The 18899-nt window shown below is 36.8% G+C and overlaps 4 protein-coding genes across 5 annotated transcripts; 1 reads left to right on the forward strand and 3 right to left on the reverse strand.

Annotated features, from left to right (window-relative positions):
* Positions 1-288: 288 nt before the first annotated feature.
* LOC132189957 (probable trehalose-phosphate phosphatase D) lies at positions 289-2725 on the reverse strand. Its single transcript, XM_059604814.1, has 12 exons — positions 2670-2725; positions 2271-2580; positions 2036-2176; positions 1863-1934; positions 1681-1773; positions 1529-1585; positions 1328-1429; positions 1173-1250; positions 953-1022; positions 731-801; positions 556-648; positions 289-463 (listed from the first exon to the last, which is right to left on the reverse strand). Exons 2-12 carry the CDS (start codon positions 2553-2555, stop codon positions 392-394), a joined length of 1134 nt encoding a protein of 377 aa, XP_059460797.1. The 5' UTR covers positions 2556-2580; positions 2670-2725; the 3' UTR covers positions 289-391.
* Positions 2726-9137: 6412 nt separating this feature from the next.
* On the reverse strand, positions 9138-10123 carry LOC132190648 (NDR1/HIN1-like protein 13). Its single transcript, XM_059605688.1, has one exon. The coding sequence runs from the start codon at positions 10070-10072 to the stop codon at positions 9284-9286; it is 789 nt and encodes a 262-aa protein (XP_059461671.1). The 5' UTR covers positions 10073-10123; the 3' UTR covers positions 9138-9283.
* Positions 10124-11941: 1818 nt separating this feature from the next.
* Positions 11942-13376, forward strand: LOC132190028 (F-box protein AUF1). The gene has a single exon (XM_059604906.1). The coding sequence runs from the start codon at positions 12020-12022 to the stop codon at positions 13085-13087; it is 1068 nt and encodes a 355-aa protein (XP_059460889.1). The 5' UTR covers positions 11942-12019; the 3' UTR covers positions 13088-13376.
* Positions 13377-15167: 1791 nt separating this feature from the next.
* On the reverse strand, positions 15168-18406 carry LOC132190624 (uncharacterized). 2 transcript variants are annotated; one of them, XM_059605664.1, is made up of 2 exons: positions 16824-18406; positions 15168-15633 (listed from the first exon to the last, which is right to left on the reverse strand). In XM_059605664.1, the coding sequence occupies exon 1, from the start codon at positions 18141-18143 to the stop codon at positions 16998-17000; it is 1146 nt and encodes a 381-aa protein (XP_059461647.1). In that variant the 5' UTR covers positions 18144-18406; the 3' UTR covers positions 15168-15633; positions 16824-16997. The 2 variants fall into 2 exon arrangements, with proteins under 2 accessions (XP_059461647.1, XP_059461646.1); XM_059605663.1 differs by lacking the exon at positions 15168-15633 and adding an exon at positions 15640-16145.
* Positions 18407-18899: the final 493 nt, after the last annotated feature.

Genomic DNA, 18899 nt, shown 5'->3' on the forward strand with positions numbered 1-18899 from the left:
AAAACACTCCATTTACGTGGATCGGATAAAGTCCAAACTTTTGCTTGTGAACGTAACCGTGAAGAATTGTTTGCACCGATGATGCATGTACATGGTTGCACCAAAAAGCAACTTCAATTCAAAAGAAACTAAATGGGCATCGCATAAGAGAGAGAGAGAAAGAGAGAGAGAGAGAGAGAGAGAGAGAGAGAATTTGAAGAATTTTCCGAAATTCCAAGGAATTCTTTTTTCCCATTTTGATAAAACGACGTACAATCTCTAAACAAGAAAATACATATTTTTTTTTATTCTAACTAAAAAATAACAAAAAAAAGGTGAAAACATACAGCGAAATGTGAACCCACCAAAAAACTTATGGGATCATTATTGCCGAAAATGTTTACACCACCTACTATCCTTGGTGTGGCATTAATCTTTCCCGCCCCCTACACCACTCCACCAATCGCACCAAAAACTCCTTAACCTGCAAATTAATTAGGATATAAATATAAATATAATTAATTAATTAAGCTAACATGCAAAAAATACAAATTAAAAATAAATATATAATCTTGCCTCGGATGGTTCTTGCAACGAATAAGTTGCACATGTTTCCTTGGCAACTCTAGAAACAAGGATCCCAAACCCTTGTCCTCTATCATGCAAAACCTAATTATATAATATCAATTAATTATTAGCAGAAATTAATTAAGAAGAATAAGAAGATGATGATGATGATGATGATACGTACCTTGAATGCATCCTCGTCTGTTCGATCATCTCCGATGTAGACCGGCAAAACGTCATCAGAATTGGCATATCCTGAAGAGAGAGAGAGAGAGAGAGAGAGACATGGTATACAGAAGACAATATTAGAATTGGATAATAAGACCAAATCTTGGTCCCTCAGGGATTCGATCCAAGCCTAGCTAGCTGTTGCTCAGAGAAAACATTTGCTTCAACGCGAGCTCACCTAGTGACTCCAACAAGAATTCGAGCGCTTTCCCTTTGTCCCATTTGATTGTTGGACGGATCTCTAACACCTGTTTTTAAACCAACATATGAGATTTTCAGGTCGTCTTTGACCTCTGCAAAAATCCAAACTACTTTTTCTGTAGGATTTCCTTTTCTTTCTTTCTTTCTTTTTTTTTTTTTTATTTAAAAAAAGATGGGTAATTATTAATGAATATTACCATCCTCCCTTGAGTCAGTTTTAGTTTTGGATACGCATTGAGCACCAGCCTCACTTGACCTGCTAATGCAGCCCATCTCTGATACCAAAAATAAATAAATTATTATATATACATATTAGTAAAAAAAAATGGAGGAAGTGCCGGATTTCGGTTACCTTTTCATCAACACATCGGAAGTGTACGGACAGGCAAAACTTATTATTTTCCACCATAGCTCCTGGGATGGAATTTGTTTTCTTTAACAAGGCTTTGTACACCTGGGAAGGAAAAAAAAAAATTTCACAATTTGTCCTTTTCATATATATATATATATATATATATGTTTGCTTTTTTACTTGGAGTAAAAGGAAACAAACCTCATCAATCATGGGCTGAAACTCAGTAGCAGCTTGGAAGAAAACTGGCTGATTTCCCTGAATGAATCAGCCGGAAAAATATCAGCAAAAATTTGAAAACACAGCGAAAAGAACTAGAAACAAAAGTTTTGTTTTTCTTCACTGAAACTCACTATGTTGCATTTTCGGCGTTTGGATGGTCCCTTGATGTCCATTCCATGGCTACCCGCATAGAAAAGTTCTGATAATCTCACAAAGCTATAAACCTGCGAATTTCATTACAAAAAAAGTATTACAGATGGAAGTTACAGGAGGAGGCAACTTTTGAAATTTTCTAGTTGTGTAGAAAATGCACCTTATCCCTGCACCTCCCGCTCACGATGGCAGTGGGGAAAAATGTTGCAACATCTTTTAAAGCTTCTCTCATCTGGTTTAAAGAAGCAGGGGAGAAAATGTGAATGACATTAACAAAATGCATGGAACTTGTTTGGAAATCATGAATTTAGTAGTAAAGAAAAATGAACAAACCTCTCTCGACATGAATGCTCGATCTGGGTCGTCGACAATCGGAGAGAGGGTACCGTCGTAATCCAGAAACATCACCACCTGCTTCCCCTTGAAAGCCGATACAATCTCCTCGAACTTTTGCAACGCTGATGGATGGCGGAGCTGTTGCAGAGGGAATTAACAAACAAGCTTAATAATTATATGGCAATGTTACAAGCTAGCTTGGGTGTAAGTTTGTAACGTTATTTACACTTACAGTCCAAGAGCTTTGCTCCTCGGTTTCCGGCGGAGAAGCCGGAGATTTGATTCGGGTTGGGGAGGAAGCTCTAATTGAATCAACCCAGGCACTGATGTTGTTGACGCCTCCTCCACTAATTTCAAGCCTCTTCAAGACCTTCTTTTGGGGTATGGCAATATTCCCACCAAGCGCAGCAGGCGGTTCCGGCACCGCCGGCGAGAACAGCGGCGACTTCGACGGCGTCAGCCTAACCATGCCTATACGCGATGCGCAGTCTGAAACCTCCACATTCTGTTTTGTCATTTTTTCTGTATCTTCAACTTCAACCCTGTTTAGAACACCAAATAAACGTCTGATCAGAACGTATAAACCAGCAACAGACAATAATCAAAGCCCATTGAAATGGTTCAAGCAAACCTGTTGCAGGAGGAAAAACAGAGACAGAGAGAGAGAGAGAGAGAATGAAACAGAGGAAAAACAGAGATAGCGATTTGTGAGTTATTGAGCAGAAACAGAGGTCTTATAGAAACCTCAAAAGTAAAAGAAAGGGAAAAAAAAAAAAAAGTAGAAATCTACACGCGCACTCACTCGCACAAGTCACAACTGGGGCAGTGTAGTCAATTTAAAACTGGGTTTCACGGCACTAACAGACTAAGACAACCACCCTTTTTTCTGGTTCTTGTACTTTTTCGACCACAATACTAAATACAAGAGAGATCCTCACAGCACCCAATAGTTTTTAGCTGGTATTCCTAATATTTTCCACAATCAAACAATTTTATTTATTTTTTATTTTTAATTTCCTTACATTTATTACTAATTTTTAATAATCAAACAAATCATCACTGTTATCCCGAAAGTTCTAGGATTTTTATTTTTATTTATTTATTTTTTATCTTATCTTATCCAGTCACAAATTATCCAGTTGTAAAATACTTGAGTTACACTTGGACTGTCCCCTCTCTCTCCATTGGCACTCAGAGCCAAAGTAATTTAAGAGGTAAAAGAGTGGCACCCGAGAAATCGAGAGAGTAATCATTTGAAGGACCGTATTAGATTTTATGGCATCTAACCGTATATATAATATAATATTATTTAAAATTGAAGAAATTTTACTTACACTTTCCCAAATTATAAGCGGTTTTATAATTATAACTTTGAAATTTAAAAAATTTATAATGTCCGTATTCAATGTTTTAATCCCTTTTAATTTCACCATTTTTTTTGTTAAAATATTGTCCAAAATGCTCTTGTTTATTTAAATAAAATACTAATAATAATAACCGAAGTGAAAATTTTGGTGACCCACGAAATCGACATCGGTCCGCTGAAGGAAATTTTTTGTTTTGAATTTTCACTCTATTTTGTTTTTTAAAGGATGGCATTTTGAGCACTTTAAAAACAAAATGGGTGAAATTACTAAAGGCTAAAATATGATATATCGACATTGCAAAATTTTAAAATTTGAAATTATGATTGCAAAACTGCTTATACTTCAGTGAATGCATGTGGAGTTACTTTCCCTCTCTCCCGCATTGAAAAAAAAAAAAAAAAAGTAAAGTTTTTTTAAAATTTTTTAAATGATATGACAATGTATGCAATATATATACACCCATAAAATCTTATATGGAACACAAATATAAAATGGATGAAAAATGTTAGACTTAAAAGTAAATTTTACAACATGATGTGGCAGTGGCACAATATGATTAGGTTTCTCAAAAGTTAAATTTATCACATTTTCGATCATATTGTAAAATTTATTTATAAGTCTAGCCGTCCTCAAAATGGATATGATCTTGTTCACATTGACAGGGTTAATATTTAACTCTTCACGAGGCCACCAATTGAAACTCAAAATAAATATTGTAATTGCAAAGGGGGGAAAATGAAATTAAAAGAAAATATTTATTTGATTTTCTCAAAGTCATGGATGCCCGATCAAACATTGATATGTAGAAGATCCTCTTTTGGACCGACCGACCGTAAGTCCAAGTGAACTTGTGTGGCAGTTAACGTTGTGGCGTTGTCTTAGAGCATTAGCCATGAAAATGGGGAAGGACCACATCAACCCCACTCCTCTATGTTTTGTTAATTTAGTTGGCCTAAAAATGAAAGGGGGAATAAGACATGCCAAGTCTAATTATTGTTGCAAGTTGTAATTTCGTTTGTTTTATGAATAGTCGCACATTACCATTAAAACGACATCTCAATTGAACATCTTATATATATATATATATATATATATTATGTGTGTGTGTTGTTTTTCAAAGGTAAATGGCATCTATTTTTGTAGGTTATTTTGTTTTCAAGTGAGATAGTAACGTTAATGCAAAAAAATAAAAAAAGTTAAAAGCCTATTGAGACTGATTTGGTACGTACGTGTATGGACGCATGCACCATCTTCTTTCAGCTATGAAAGAGGTCGTGACTAGCTTTATTTACATTACTATTATTGTTGAAGAGATAAATATCTAAACAAACCGTCAACGAAGGTCACTTGATCAAGTTTCTTCAGCTTGAGTTGCGTTAAAAGCCATATAGAGCCATCGAACCGGCCCGGTCTCGATCCCTAGCTAAACCTATTGATGGTCGAGTCACCACCATATATAATACCCCAAATGCTTAAGTTTATATATAAGTTTGGACTTAATATTATTATATATGTTAAGTTTTCGTTTCGGTTAATCCAACGTCAAAATAGGTGATTTGGGTTGTAATAGCTTATATTTGGAAACTTCAATCACATGCAAGTTTGATTGCGCCTTGATTCGATTGAAGTCATGCAACAATTTAATTCAAAATGCCTTGATCGCAAGTTCAATAGAAAGTGTGCAATGCAAAAAGTTGAGAGCCTTTATTGCAGTCTTGTTAATTTGAAGTTCGTTCGATAGAAAGCTAAAACCCTAAAATTTGATTGATCAAACTTAAACTTGGATCAATCCAACCGGCTGTTGATAGATTAATTAATTGTTATCTAACTTAGCCTTAATTAAAACCTCAGTTTTCTCCCCTCCTCTATAAGCCTAATGACTTAAAGAATTTCATAAGACCAACAATCAATTTTCTCATCATACTTGGAAAGGTATATAAACAAGCATGAGCCTAAACAATTCCAATTCATTTCCTTGTCTATCATTATTCAAATCACAGAAAAATCTCTAACCTTTAGAATTTTGGGTCGTAGCGAACAAAGTTAATTTATTCGTAAAAAAGATTTTTGTAGAAGAAGGTCAGTGATTCTAGAGACATTGCATGTGGTGATGTGTGAATATAGGTTGTAATTGCAAGCTGAATTAAAATATGGTTTTATAAGTTGACTAGTTGTAACACAATTATTATATAGTAGATTTCTTTGGGGTTTGATGTCCCCTAGAGTAATTTTCTTTTAAATAGTTCTTTAAAAATTTTCACTTTGTTACCAAAATCCTTAATAGTATTTGACTTCAAAGTCGATAACTTTACTAATATGAATTATGAAATAAGTTCGAGACAATATTTGGTTTGTTAATTAATAGACATTGGGATCAAAACGAATTTTTCAATTTATCCTACGTAAGTTTAATTAATTATTCCTCATTTATATATATATATACTCCAACAATTCCTTATTATATAGTTTTAGAGTTTCTACATGCAATTATTGTCATAGAACAACAATAGTAGTGAGACGACATTAGGAAAGGGAGAGGGGAAACCATTTATACATGAACTATGATTCTATGAATAAAAGAAAGAATTCAAGAATATTTAAAAAGAAGCCTGTAAGACAAGAAAGACTCGTTCCCAGCATGTGATACAACTATAATATGACTTAATGCCCTATTTTTCAAAAAGTTGGCTCTTAAGCAGCCAATGGAGCAAAACCTTCTCCTTCTTTCTACTTTTATTATTATTAATTTTTTAATTTTTTTTTTTTTTGAATGATTTCAAACGGCCCCTTGTAAAGTTGAGTGAAACTAGCTGCTCCAAACCTAATCCTACAGGCTACAAGGTTTGCAAGTTGCAACAAAACCAGCAGCAGCGTTTGGTTGTGTTCGTAGGCCCGGGTGGTACGCAAAACGACAGAAACATTATATTTGTGGCTACGTTAATTGTTTACATAAACTTTGCCTTTTCTTATTGCCATGTCGAGCTTTTACTATATATATACATATATTAATTCCACTTAATATCATCAAAGAAAATTAGTCTTTTTGTTTCTGTTGGCTTGTAATCGAAGGAGGAGAGAATACATAGGAGAATAATCAACCCCATTAACGTGAGTTAATTCCAGCCCACCTCAAAAAGTATTACGTAGATGAAAGTAATTAATTAAGTTAATTATAAAACAATTGAATGTGACTAGATAATAAAAATTCATAGCTAGGGTGCATGTCAATCGAATTGCATTATAATTTATAAATGCCATATACTTTTTTTTTTTTTTAATTACCCACGATCGAGTCGACATTGTTGAATTGATATACAAATACAATGCATCGATAGAGGGTGAATCCTTTTGTTGTTTGACAATTGAGAAACGAGAATAGATTCATGATTTGTGCACGTACAAAAATGTTATAGGCACACGTGACACGTAGGAAGAAAGATGCCCGAAGTTTCCAAACAATTAATTGTACAAAATTGTCTTCGTTCCTTTGCTCTTATTTTGGCGTATATTCTTTGTGTGTAAATTAAATTAAAATAATTGGTACAGATCTTTTGCTCGCATGGGAATTGGAAGCCTCCAAGATGGACCAGCACTAGCAGTACTCCCATAGAATTTAATGACCGACCAAAGTTCCATATCCACATATATATAATTAATAGACTTCATTGAATGTCCGTCCCATTTAATATTCTCTTTTTTTTTATTAAGACCCCATTATTTTTTTCTTCTTTTTTGGTAAAAAAAGGTGCATTTCTTAGATTAATTGTTCTTTGCACTTGATCATAGAGAGAGATAGAGTTGATGAAACCAGCTGATCGATCAGGGATCAGGGTTTGGAGATGCTTTGAAGCCAACCCCATGTGATCGATGGAGAGGTTTTTCAAAGTTTAGGTGGATATATAAAGATTGTCAAAAAGAGAAGATCTAGAGTTAGGCTGGTAATCAAAGGGAGATTAAAGAAATGAATCTTTGAATGAAGCCCCCCATAAAAAGGGAATAACTTTGTGATTAAGAAACTAATTTCTTCTCTTCTCTTCTCCTCGATCCATCTCTATTATTCGAACAACAAATCAATCTCTCTCATTCTTCGCAGAGAGTAGCTATAGCTAGTTTTCTGGATGCCCAAGAAACAAATATGAATGGAATCTAACCGGCCACTTGGCACTATTAATCTAGTATATATTCCTTAAAAACAAAAAGTGTTGAGTAAATTTCGCTTGGGAATTTCAATTCACAGATATATTCTTTTATTATTCTTTTATATATATATATATGATTTTGTTAATTTTATTGTTTTAACTTTTAAGTCAATTAATCACGAGCAAGATTGACTGTAATATCCCTAAACCGATCTTAATTAGCCGAGGACAGAGGTTAAGTAATTGTTAGGCAAATCCAAGTAGATGGGCTTTGAGAGTGCAGGCCTATTAGTAATTAAGACCAATTAGCTAGTATTAATATTAATTAAAATTAAATGGACTGTAAGCCCATAATTAAGAATTTGTTATTATAAATTATTTTCTTAAATTTCTATGAAGAAGAATTATTAGTAGCTTAATTGTAAGTATAGTCTGTATTAATTAAAAAATAATAATGTAATGGGTTTAAATTTTTTTATGGAACCAAAATAAGATTTTTGAAGAGCATGTTAATGGGAAAATTGCACATAAACCCTGAATATATCACACACTACACAGACGTAGCGTCGCAGGCTATGTAGTGGGTCTCCAAATAAAATGTTTCAAAAAAAAAAAAAAAAAAATCATCTTCTAGATTAGGTTAAAAGAAATTTTCTCCAGATCAATTTAAAAGAAATTTATATTTTATTTTTTTCTCATATGTTGAAGGCCCGTTTGTTTGGATGTAATTAACTATGTAAAACCTTTTTGGGAAAAGATTTTTCCTATTATTAACCTTTTGATTCTCGATCTACACCAAACCTCCTTCTTGTTAGAATATATATTTTTATATCGGGTTTATATTCCTTAATAGAATATTCTTCATATAATTGAGATTGTAATCCTTATTTATATTTTATTCACTTACCACATCTCTTCGATTGCTTGTTACGTACGTTGTACCGAAGGGTACCTGGGGGGTTTTGTGGGTGTGGCTTTTGATTTGTGAAATAAAGTAGAGATATGGAAATCTTTACGTATGTGTTTTTTCTGTGGTTCATGTATATGCATGATCGAAGGTTGTATCTGCATATGATATGACCATTTGGTGGGAGAATATAATATTCTTATTTTACCAGAAAATGTTATTCTTGCTCTCAGAAAAATGCTGTTCCAAATGAGTATATATATTTGAAAATGCTTTTGATTTTCTAAACAGATTGGCCTCATATGCACATGTGAAATAAAAATTAATAATATTTATAATTAAGTTAATATAATTGAATGAAAATATAAAAAAAATATATATATTTTCTAATTTTCAGCTAGCTGAACGCTAAAAACATTTTAGCTTGAGAATGGCATGCAGTGAGGAATTCGATCATAATCAACTTAAGAATGGACAAAAGTACTTAAGAATATTAATCTACATACCTTTGATGATCAGGAGAGCCTGTGGATATATTATGACTTAATTTTAAAATCTGGCTTGTTAATAGGATTTTCCAGCAACTTAATTCATTGTTAGCCATGAACAAATTTAATAAACAAACGACGTAGATTGACAAAAATGTTAACGTTGAGGAAAATTTATAATAAAGTCACCAATTATTTTCTCACATCACCAGGCAATCAATGAGAAAACACATGCATGCATGCAATGGAAACAAATGTATGAATCATACATACATACATACATAAAAGAAAATTCGATCTTTGAATTAATTAATTTTCACAACCTTCGATCACCACCGCCACATCTACCGCAGCCGGCGTTTCGTATGACATTTCTGCGCCAGGACACGTGTATCCTTAATAGCCAACGTATCCACCGTCAAATCGCAAGCAACAGCAAATTTCATGCTCCCGCTCTTCAATATCCCAATTCTCATTCGTGCCATGACATCCATCTTCAGAGAGAAAGAAACTTCCAATTTCGCCTTCCGGTTTTTCACGCTTCTTTCAATCTCCATGGGCAACATAATCTCGTTGGAGCCACGAAAAACTATACCAAATACCGTTGAATTCTTATGGTCTTGGAAGAAAGTCGGGTAGTTTCCTCTGCCGATTTCCCGTTGCCGGAAAGAGAGGGAAGCAACGCCACCTTTCTTGTACAAAATGCCGGCAAATTTGTTCGGATTTTTGACTCTTAACGTGATATCATACTCCGGAGAACGTGAATTAGCCTTGAAAACAACACGTTCAACGTAAAATGTAGGATCCTTAGGCCCGAGCAATACGGAGACAATGCCAGCTATTAAACCAAGAACAATTAGGAGTACAATAAGGAGAGACGAGACACAAGAACACAAGGAACAACAGCCACACCGCCTGTTGTTGTTGTTGTTGTTTTCGTCGTTGTTGCGGGCGGGGTTCCGGTGGCGCTCCGCTATAAGGGCGTTCTCCGGGGGCGGAACGCGGTAGATTTGGTTTTTTGGGACCTGGACGACGTAGGTGCCGGGGCGGAAGGCTCCTGATTCGGGTTGCTCCGATGAAGGCGGGTCGTCATCATGCTCATCGTGAGATATTGGTGTGTCCCGCTCCGCCATGGGAAGATGGGGAGCGGTGGTGAGGAAATCGAGGGAGGGGTTGTGTATTGATATGTGCAATTAATGGAGGATGGAGAAGGCGAAGAGGAAGGCAAGAGAGAGAGAGGGAGAGAGAGAAAGGGTATGTTTGGATTGTCAAAGAGTCTCCAAGATTAGATGAGGTTTACAGGGTCAAATGGATTGGCAGAGTGGTTCTCGGAGAATGATTTTATGCGACAAATAAACCAAATAGTTGTCACTCACTCTGAATTTCGGCTTCACTTCTTCATCTCCTGTACTAACGACCAAACATTACATGGGTTTGTGTTTCATATGTTATCAATATTGTACGTTAAAAGTGTAATTTTAAATTAAATCAAAGAAAATGTATTGATTGAGAGTGTATTTTTTAAAAAAAATTACGATTTAAATTGATAAAGCAATATTCTTTCACAATTTGTTTACAATGTGATGACACGTGTTAACATGTGAATGAAACTATATTAGCCACTAAAAATATCTCCTATCACAAGTTGACACATGTCAACAAGTTGTAATTGTAAGCTTAGCATTTTTTGGAAAACAAATTCGTATTTTTTCAATATTTGGTGTATCTAAAAAATGTAGAGAGCCCCTACTATCAGGTCTATTCTGATAACACTCCTTTTGCAGTCTCTAATTACTATGTGACATATCATCAATTTAAGAAAAATACAAAATATAAAAGTGAGAACAATCACACCAAATCAAAGTAAAAAAACCCGTTGCCGGCAAGACCCAGGCCAGACTCACGGACCCACGTCGTGGGTCTGGTCGGACCCACGGGTCTGGCCGGCAGTGAACACCTCAAATCCCGCCGGCTGTGACCCGCCTCAAAACTCATTTATAATGCTTCAAAACCCGTTTCTAATGCCCAAAAACCCGTTTCTAATGCTTCGAAACTTGTTTTTGATGCTTCAAAACTCGTTTCTAATGTCTCAAAACCCGTTTATAATGCTTCAAAACTCGTTTTTTGATTCAAAACCAAAACCTAGAGGTGAAAGGTTAACCCTTTAGGGATTTATCACCCTAAAATCTAGTATATTTTGGTCCAACTTATTCTTGTGTACTTTTATGTTTTTGTTTGTGTTGGTTATTGATTGTGGGCTGTAAAATGAGTGCTATCAGGATGGTCCTAATAAAAAGTTTTCTAAAAAATGTAAGTCGATGGACAACATTTTTCAATCAAAAGAAAATTATCCATTAGAAAACATAAACCATTTATAGCCTCTCATCATTTTAGTATTTACAATGAAATCTCTCTCTCTCTCTCAAAATCAATATTCACTTTTCCTCAACGAAAAATCGTGTGCATTTTGATTATTTTCAGTTTCTCTCATGTTTTATACTTGGTTTAGGTGGGCTAGCCCATGTTTTGCTTGTTCTATGGTGTTTGAACGACATTTGAACATGGTTTTGGGCTGTACTCGTATCTGGTTTGGCGAAAAACTGAATTTCTTTGGGCTGCGTGTGTTATGGTTTTGGAGATGGGTTGAAGTGGCTCTTTGAGGTCTCCATGGACCATGGGCCAATCTTTAGCGGGCTTGGTCCATGAAATAGTTTGGCCCACGATCTTGATAGTTGATAGGCTTTCGTAGCTGATATAATTAATGGATAAAAGCAATATTAATTAGCCACGACATTAATTGGAAGAATAAAAAGAAAAAGAAATTCTGAGTTGAAAACACAAAACAAAAGTATAAGTTTTAATTTTTTAAATATTTTATCATTTAAATTTTTTGAAATCATAATTACTAACTTTAAATTAAATAGTTGAGATTTTGTTATTTCAATAATTATTATTTAAAATTATAAAAAGATGAGGAAAATGTGCGGGTCCCACAGTCTTCGTGTCATCGGTTAAACGCTCTTATTTGTCACTCGAGGCTATAAAACGCACACATCGGTTGCTGACTCTCTAACGAAGAAATGGACGGCTTCGATCCAATCCCGGACTCGCTGGTCCTCCTCATCTTCAACTTCGTCTCCGATGTGAAGACCCTGATTCGCTGCCGGGTCGTCTCCAAGCGATTTAACTCGCTCGTCTCTCAAGCCGACTCGCTCCTCCTCAAAGTCGACCGTGTCATTACGCCCGAGTCCAGCGACGCTGACTCGTTGTCGTTCCCGCTCACCTTCATCCGCTCGATCCTCAAGAACTTGCACAAGCTCGTGTCGCACAAGCCCCACCCGACCCGAACCCACCGCTCCCTCCTGAATTTGCCCGCCCAAATTCTGCGCGGGTTCCAGGGGATCAGAGACCTGGAGATCGAGCTGCCCTCCGGCGACCTGAAGCTGGAGAAAAACGCGGCAGTCAAGTGGAGGGCGGAGTTCGGGAAAAACCTGAGGAGCTGCGTGATCTTCGGGTTCCGCGAACTACGAAGCTCGCAGCCGTCACAGATTTCGGCGGACTTCGGCGAGGTGGGTTTCGCGGGAGGGCTGAAGCTGAGGGTGGTGTGGACGATAAGCGCGCTGGTAGCGGCTTCGGCGAGGCACCATCTGCTGAGGGAGGTGGTGAAGGAGCAAAAGCAGCTGGAGAGGCTGGTTCTGAGGGACAAGGACGGTGAGGGAACGGTGGTGATGGACAAAGACGGCCTCAGGGAGTTCAGGGAAGACCCGGCGCAGTTGCAGGTTAGCGACGACCTTAGCGTCGTGAGCGGCGGCGAGGGCGGTCAGGGTCAGGGGATGTGGGAGAGGAAGTTGGGTGGTAGGACGCCGGTGCCGAGCGTGAGGCTGAGAATGAGGCACGTGCTGAAGCTGGAGGTGGAAGGAGGGGCATGGATGGGCGGTGCGACACTTGTAATCGTGAAGCCCACAAGTTCAAATTGGAGGGACGATGGGGCCCAGCCCCAACAGCAAGCGCTGGAGGGTGACGTGGAGGATGAGGAGGAGAAGGACGCTGAGTTGGCATTGGAGGCTTTTGGGGGAGGCGTGTATGGGGAGGCGGTTCGAGCGCTGGTCAAGACTCGTGGCTACCTTTTGGAAATGAACTCCTTTTGAGGGCGGCTTTGCTTACGATTTACGAACCGGTTTTTGGGGGCTGGTCCAGTTGGTCTTCGCCTTTTTTTTTTCTTTTTTTTATGTAACCAAAAGAAAGGTTGTAAACGCCTTTTACTTTATTTTTTGGTTTGAAATAAAGAGCTGCGGTTACGCCTCAAGGCTCCAACAATAATGATTTCAATGCCTAAAACTGTGTAATTTCAAAAAAAATGATTTATTGAATTTTGATCAAAATAGTGATAAATTATTATTAATAAATTATTGGAGAAACTTCACTTACCTCCATAAACTTTCGCGTCTTTTGCAGACACCTTCTAATTGTTCAAAAACTCTCACTTTGATGTATCTAACTTCCGTTTCCTTCCACTTTGCCCTTTCCGTTACTGAGAAATCTTAACGGAAGGGTATAAAATTCTAATCTTACCCCCTTTTTTTTTTTTAATATAATAATTATAATATTTGGAGAAACTTCACTTACCCTTCCTGAACTGATGTACCTTTTGCAAACACTCTCAATCTTCAAAGTCTCTCACTTTAGTGTATCGAACTTTTGATTTGTTTTAGTTACCACATTCCGTTAGGATTTTCTGTTAAGTCCTAATGGAGGGGTGTGAAATTCCTAAAATGCCTTTATTTTTATTAAAAAAAAAAAAATTCTTGACCCATGGGTTCATTGGTGTTCTATCCGCTCTTTACATTTTCACGAATTAGAGCAGCACTGCATTCTAACAGTTTGAAAGACCTTGGTAAGTCACCAAGGTGACCCACGAAAGGTCACAACTTGTGACCCGCCGTGGGTCACCAAGTGACCCATCGGAGGGTCACTTTTTTTTTTTAATATAATAATTTTTTATTTATAAATAAGGGTAAATTTAAAATTTTTAAAAATTGTAGGATTATAAAGGTCTTTTACTCATTCTATCGTTTGATTTAACTCCAATATCTAACGGTAAGGAATATTTGGAACGAAACGAAAGTTCGATACACTAAAGTGAGAGACTTTGAAGATTGGAAGAGTGTTTGCAAAAGACGCATAAGTTTAGGGGGATAAGTGAAGTTTTCCCTAATTTTTTATTTATAAATAAGGGTAAATTTGAAATTTTAAATTTTTTTAGGGGTATAAAGGTCTTTTACTCATTTGATCGTTTGATTTAACTGCAAAATCCTAACGGAATGGGAAAAGTGAAAGGAAATCGAAATTGGATACATTAAAGTGAGAGTTTTGAACAATGAGAGAGTGTCTGCAAAAAAACTCAAAAGTTTGGGAGGAATAAGTGAAGTTTTCCCTAAATTATTATTGAATTTTGATCGTGACAAAGAGAAACATTAACTTGTCTGTAAATATTTCTCTGATTTTCTTTCATTCAGCTACTACCCTAATATACCAAATGCCCATTGTGGATGCACGGTCTCTCAATTAAAGAAGATTATAATTCATTTTGAATTGAGAAGAGATAATGCAGATGAGCTACTATGGACATGGGATAAATACCCTTTGAGAATGCCCTGAGACGAATTCAGCCACCATACTCTACCAGTGAAGCCTAGGGGGATGACATGCAGAAGAGATCAAACCAAAGGCAGCAATGATTTGAAACTTAAATCGGGAAGCAAATGCAAAAGCAGTCGCAATTTTAGAACATAAATATTGGTTCCGATACTTATGAACCCAACATCAAAGGCAACCGAGCTTGTGCAACAGGGTGACCATTACAATGTGTAATATCCCGATTTCATATTAGAAAGATGAGAGAAGAAATTCACATAGAGTGGGTGATTTATAAATATAGTTATGGGTACTAACTTCCACATTGCCTAGTTATTAGGTGAAACTGAACTTTATAATAAATTTTAAAGAAGCTCCAAATTGATTAGTCCTTTTGGAGTAATAGCGCAGATGTAAGTAGTTCTTTTTTCTAGGGTCGTTACAAGTGGTGTCAAAGCCACTTAGTAACGCCAGATCATGTGGTACTGGAGCATTGCATGACGTGGCTCTGACGAAGACATCAAGAATTTAAAATTGGGAGTTTGTAACACTCTCGTTCCATATTAGGAAGATGAGAAGAAGCCCACATAGAGTGGGTGGTTTATAAAGATAGTCATATATACTAAGTCCCACATTGCGTAGTTAGTAGGTGAAACTAAATTTTATAATGAAATATAAAAAAGCTCCAAATTGACTAGTCTTTTTAGAATAATAGCACAGATGTAGCTAGCGATTTTCCCCAGGTCGTTACAAGGTGTTTCTTTCTGGTGGTAGAATGCTTCTTTTGAAGCTGAATACTTTGGTGGTTGTTTTCTATCCAGATGTCCTTTTATTTTTTGTTCAAAGGTTATCCATCTTTCAGCACATGAATGGGGTTTCTTCATTTTCCTCTTTCCTCTAAATAGTCACTTTGTACCTTGAAGACATGTCAAGTGACGCCCAGTTGGTGATTCTTTTGTGCAAACAGTTGGGGCTCAGCCATGTTCACTTGGAAGGAGACGCCCAGTTGGCGATTAATGCGATCAAGTCACTGGATCCGGACTGGAGTAGTACGGGTATGCTGGTGGATGACATTAAGCAGGAGTTACAATCACTACAACATTGGAAGCTATCTTTTGTTCGTAGGGAGGGTAACAAGGCGGCATATACCCTGTCTAGATTAGCTACAAGGAATGTTATGGATAAATTATGAATTCATGAGGCACCTGAATGTATTGCTGATATTTTTTGCAGATGGAGCAAATTGTTCCCTCTGTTTTGAACTTGAATTAATGAGAAAAGAAGAATCCTTTATCAAAAAAAAAAAAAAAAAGGAGTTGTATGGTATTCAATGTTACAACTTTGAGTCTGTATTCATTTGAGACCATGTGCACCAAACTAGTGAGCACTGGCTGAACTGACTTCACCCTCCACCTCTTATTAATTGTCAGGAGGAGATGTCATTTGGTCCAAAGACAATTGGCCTAGTTGCCTGATACTCCTCTATAATCCTATAAACAAAATCATTGTCAGGAGGAGATGTCATTTGGTCCAAAGACAATTGGCCTAGTTGCCTGATACTCCTCTATAATCCTATAAACAAAATCATCAAGTATCAATTAAAAAATTGCTCTTTTCACAGAACTGTCCAAATGAAAATTATAACTTCAGGGCATGTGCCTTTCCTACTTCGTGGGCGTTTTCTTACAGTAAAGCGACAACCTCATTCAAAACCAATTATCAACATCTAATTCAAACATCAAACCAGAGAAGATCATAGTTAAATTAATAAGTAAAGCGACAACCATATTCCAAATAACCATGCTTTTGTTGAATAATAGCTATTGAATTTATCTATCCTATAATCAATTAGGTCAAGTCATGAAACCACTTGTATTCTTGACAAGGAAATTGTAGAAACAGGAAATTCTGGCATGCTATAGTATAGTTCACTTGGCGAAACAAAATATTGTAGAAATCATATAGACACATATGCAAAGAGCTAAAAACTAAAGTTACCAACTATATAGAGTCCTAGAACATAGAACTGAAGATAATAAACTAAGTCGGGTACCTGATGCCCAAAATACCCAGCAAGTATAAATTCTGAGTGGCAAATAGCTTCCTCAAACAGTGATTTAGAAAACAGAGCAAGTATTTATAATTCAATGGACCAAAAAAAAAAAAAAAACATGAAAGTTATCTCCTTGTCTTTCAGATAAATATGAAAATGCTAAAAATAGAGGTGAGGAATTAATTAAAAAAAATTACCCTGAATAACAATGCTTCCAATTTCTGTTATGGCCCTTCCAAAACTGAACTCTTCATGTATTCCACTTATAAGCATTACTATTGATGAATTGCCCAGGGACATCAAAGATTATACATTGCTTTGTATAACGGCTTCTTTTAGCTGCTCAGGAATTCCCAGCAAATTGTACACATCTACTTTGGCTCCGTCAGTTCTTTTGAATAAGGAAGCAAATATTTGTCTGAGAACCTCTTCTCAGTCATTTTGCAAACTGTGGTCAAACAGGGTTTCTTCTTAAGCATATTTTTCTTTTCCAGAATCTCCAACACTCGTAGACGGGGCTTTAACCTGTTCTCAATGCTGCAAATAAGCAATTCCGGGTGGCTAACTATATAAGAGATATCTATGTTCCACGCACTAAGCAGCAGCACTTCCGTTACCCCCTTGATTTTCCTCTCAGATACAGCAAAAACCTGAGGCACCCTCCTAAACACATCCAGAATATCACTTTCTGAAAACCCTAGACTTCGAAAAAGCTTCAACTTGAGCTCCCAATTCTCTTCTGTCATTGAACTCACTGTCCGAATAGCAGAAAGAAACATCTTTGATTTCCTATTGCAACCCATTTCATCAACCGTTTGAACGAAATCCCGAATACTTGCTGGCTTAAGCAGAAAAAACCTAGGGAAGTTAAACAAATATTTAACAATCTGCGAAGAACTAATTCCACAATGCTTCATAAATTCGATATTGGGCAACATAGTCTTTTGCAAATCATGCTTTAAAAACCACGCAGAAATCTTTAAGACCCTAACAACACCTGCATTGGAGCCCAGTATACTCTTCAACACCAAAATTGAGGGTCCAAGCTTATGCGCACTTCGTGTAAGAATCCATGGGTCAGTGGATATGATATCCGCAATGTCGTCGGGCGCAAAGCCCAAGTCCTGGAAAACCTTAATTTTCGGTTTGATGGTACTGGTGAGTTTGGAAGAGAGAACTTCGGGGCGGCTCTTAACAACTTGCTCGATATGGGTTTTAGAGAAACCGCTCTCCTTAAGGAACAAAAGTATGGAATCTGCCGCTTCGGGTTTTTTCAGGTAAGTTATTGCTGATGAGGCTTTAAGAGCGGCTTCAGGGGAGAACTGTTGCTGGTTGATCAAGTAGTCTACGACAGCTATGGTGGAATTTGATTGTTCGCTACTGGGTACGGAGGAGGAGGAGGAGGAGGAGAGAAAAAAGAGAGAGATTGAGTAGTGGGGAATTGGGGGTTTGTGGAGATGTGGAGGGTTTTTGTGAGAGAGTGAGATGAGGGTTTTGCAGATTTGCACAATTCTCATCTCTAATCCTATACAATTTTAACTACTAAAAATGTTACTCTTGGAATACTATCAATCACAGAGAAACGAGAGCAATGTAAAGCATAAAACATGCGCATATGACTATGATATTCTGGATCTTACACGAACAATGAAACCAAGCTTGCCTTTTTACAGTGATGCGAAGTAGAATTCCAAGGCTCCAATATGTGCTTCCCTCCCTGCTGAGATTAGCCACACAATTCCTCTCTCTGTGTTTGCTGTCAGCAGAGATTAGGGTTTTGGAGCCGATAATGTCAGTTTGACCTCTGTGGCTCTGTCACTCTCACTTGAGTTGCTCTGGGCTGGGCCTTGATCTAAGCAAACCCAAATAATTGCGGGTTCAATGTTGGACCCACCCGCAAGCCTTCAGCCCAAACTTCTATCAACAGAAGTTTCCATTTTTCATTGTAAAAAACCCTACGCATCGGAGCACTCACAATTGCTTATCCATTTTTTACTTTTAGTTAAAATAGATAAGTAAAACAATAAAAAAAATGCTCTACAATGATTATGCATCTGAAATATAAAATGCATTTTTTTTTTTTTTTGATTTGTGAACAGTGTACCGCTACATGTAACGGGTGGAATAGGATCCTCTCCAGTCCCTTTTGGACTAGAGAATATCCAGTTCATGATTAGGATTTATTTTTAGAAATCTTAGAGCTACAATGAGACACATGTCCTACTAACAAAAAATAATAATAAAATATTATTTCATATTAAAAAAATATATAA

This window comes from Corylus avellana, chromosome ca8 (assembly GCF_901000735.1).
Source record: "Corylus avellana chromosome ca8, CavTom2PMs-1.0".
NCBI lineage: Eukaryota > Viridiplantae > Streptophyta > Magnoliopsida > Fagales > Betulaceae > Corylus > Corylus avellana.

What these genes read in the sequence shown, in the direction of transcription:
- LOC132189957 (XM_059604814.1), bottom strand. Translation starts at nt 2,555, where the DNA reads ATGACAAAACAGAATGTGGAGGTTTCAGACTGCGCATCGCGTATAGGC. An exon ending in GAGCATTCATGTCGAGAGAG is followed by an intron (nt 1,935 to 2,035) that starts GTTTGTTCATTT and finishes TCTTTAAACCAG; the next exon opens with ATGAGAGAAGCTTTAAAAGA. An exon ending in TCCGATGTGTTGATGAAAAG is followed by an intron (nt 1,251 to 1,327) that starts GTAACCGAAATC and finishes TTTTGGTATCAG; the next exon opens with AGATGGGCTGCATTAGCAGG.
- LOC132190648 (XM_059605688.1), bottom strand. Translation starts at nt 10,072, where the DNA reads ATGGCGGAGCGGGACACACCAATATCTCACGATGAGCATGATGACGAC.
- LOC132190624 (XM_059605664.1), bottom strand. Translation starts at nt 18,143, where the DNA reads ATGAGAATTGTGCAAATCTGCAAAACCCTCATCTCACTCTCTCACAAA.
- LOC132190028 (XM_059604906.1), top strand. Translation starts at nt 12,020, where the DNA reads ATGGACGGCTTCGATCCAATCCCGGACTCGCTGGTCCTCCTCATCTTC.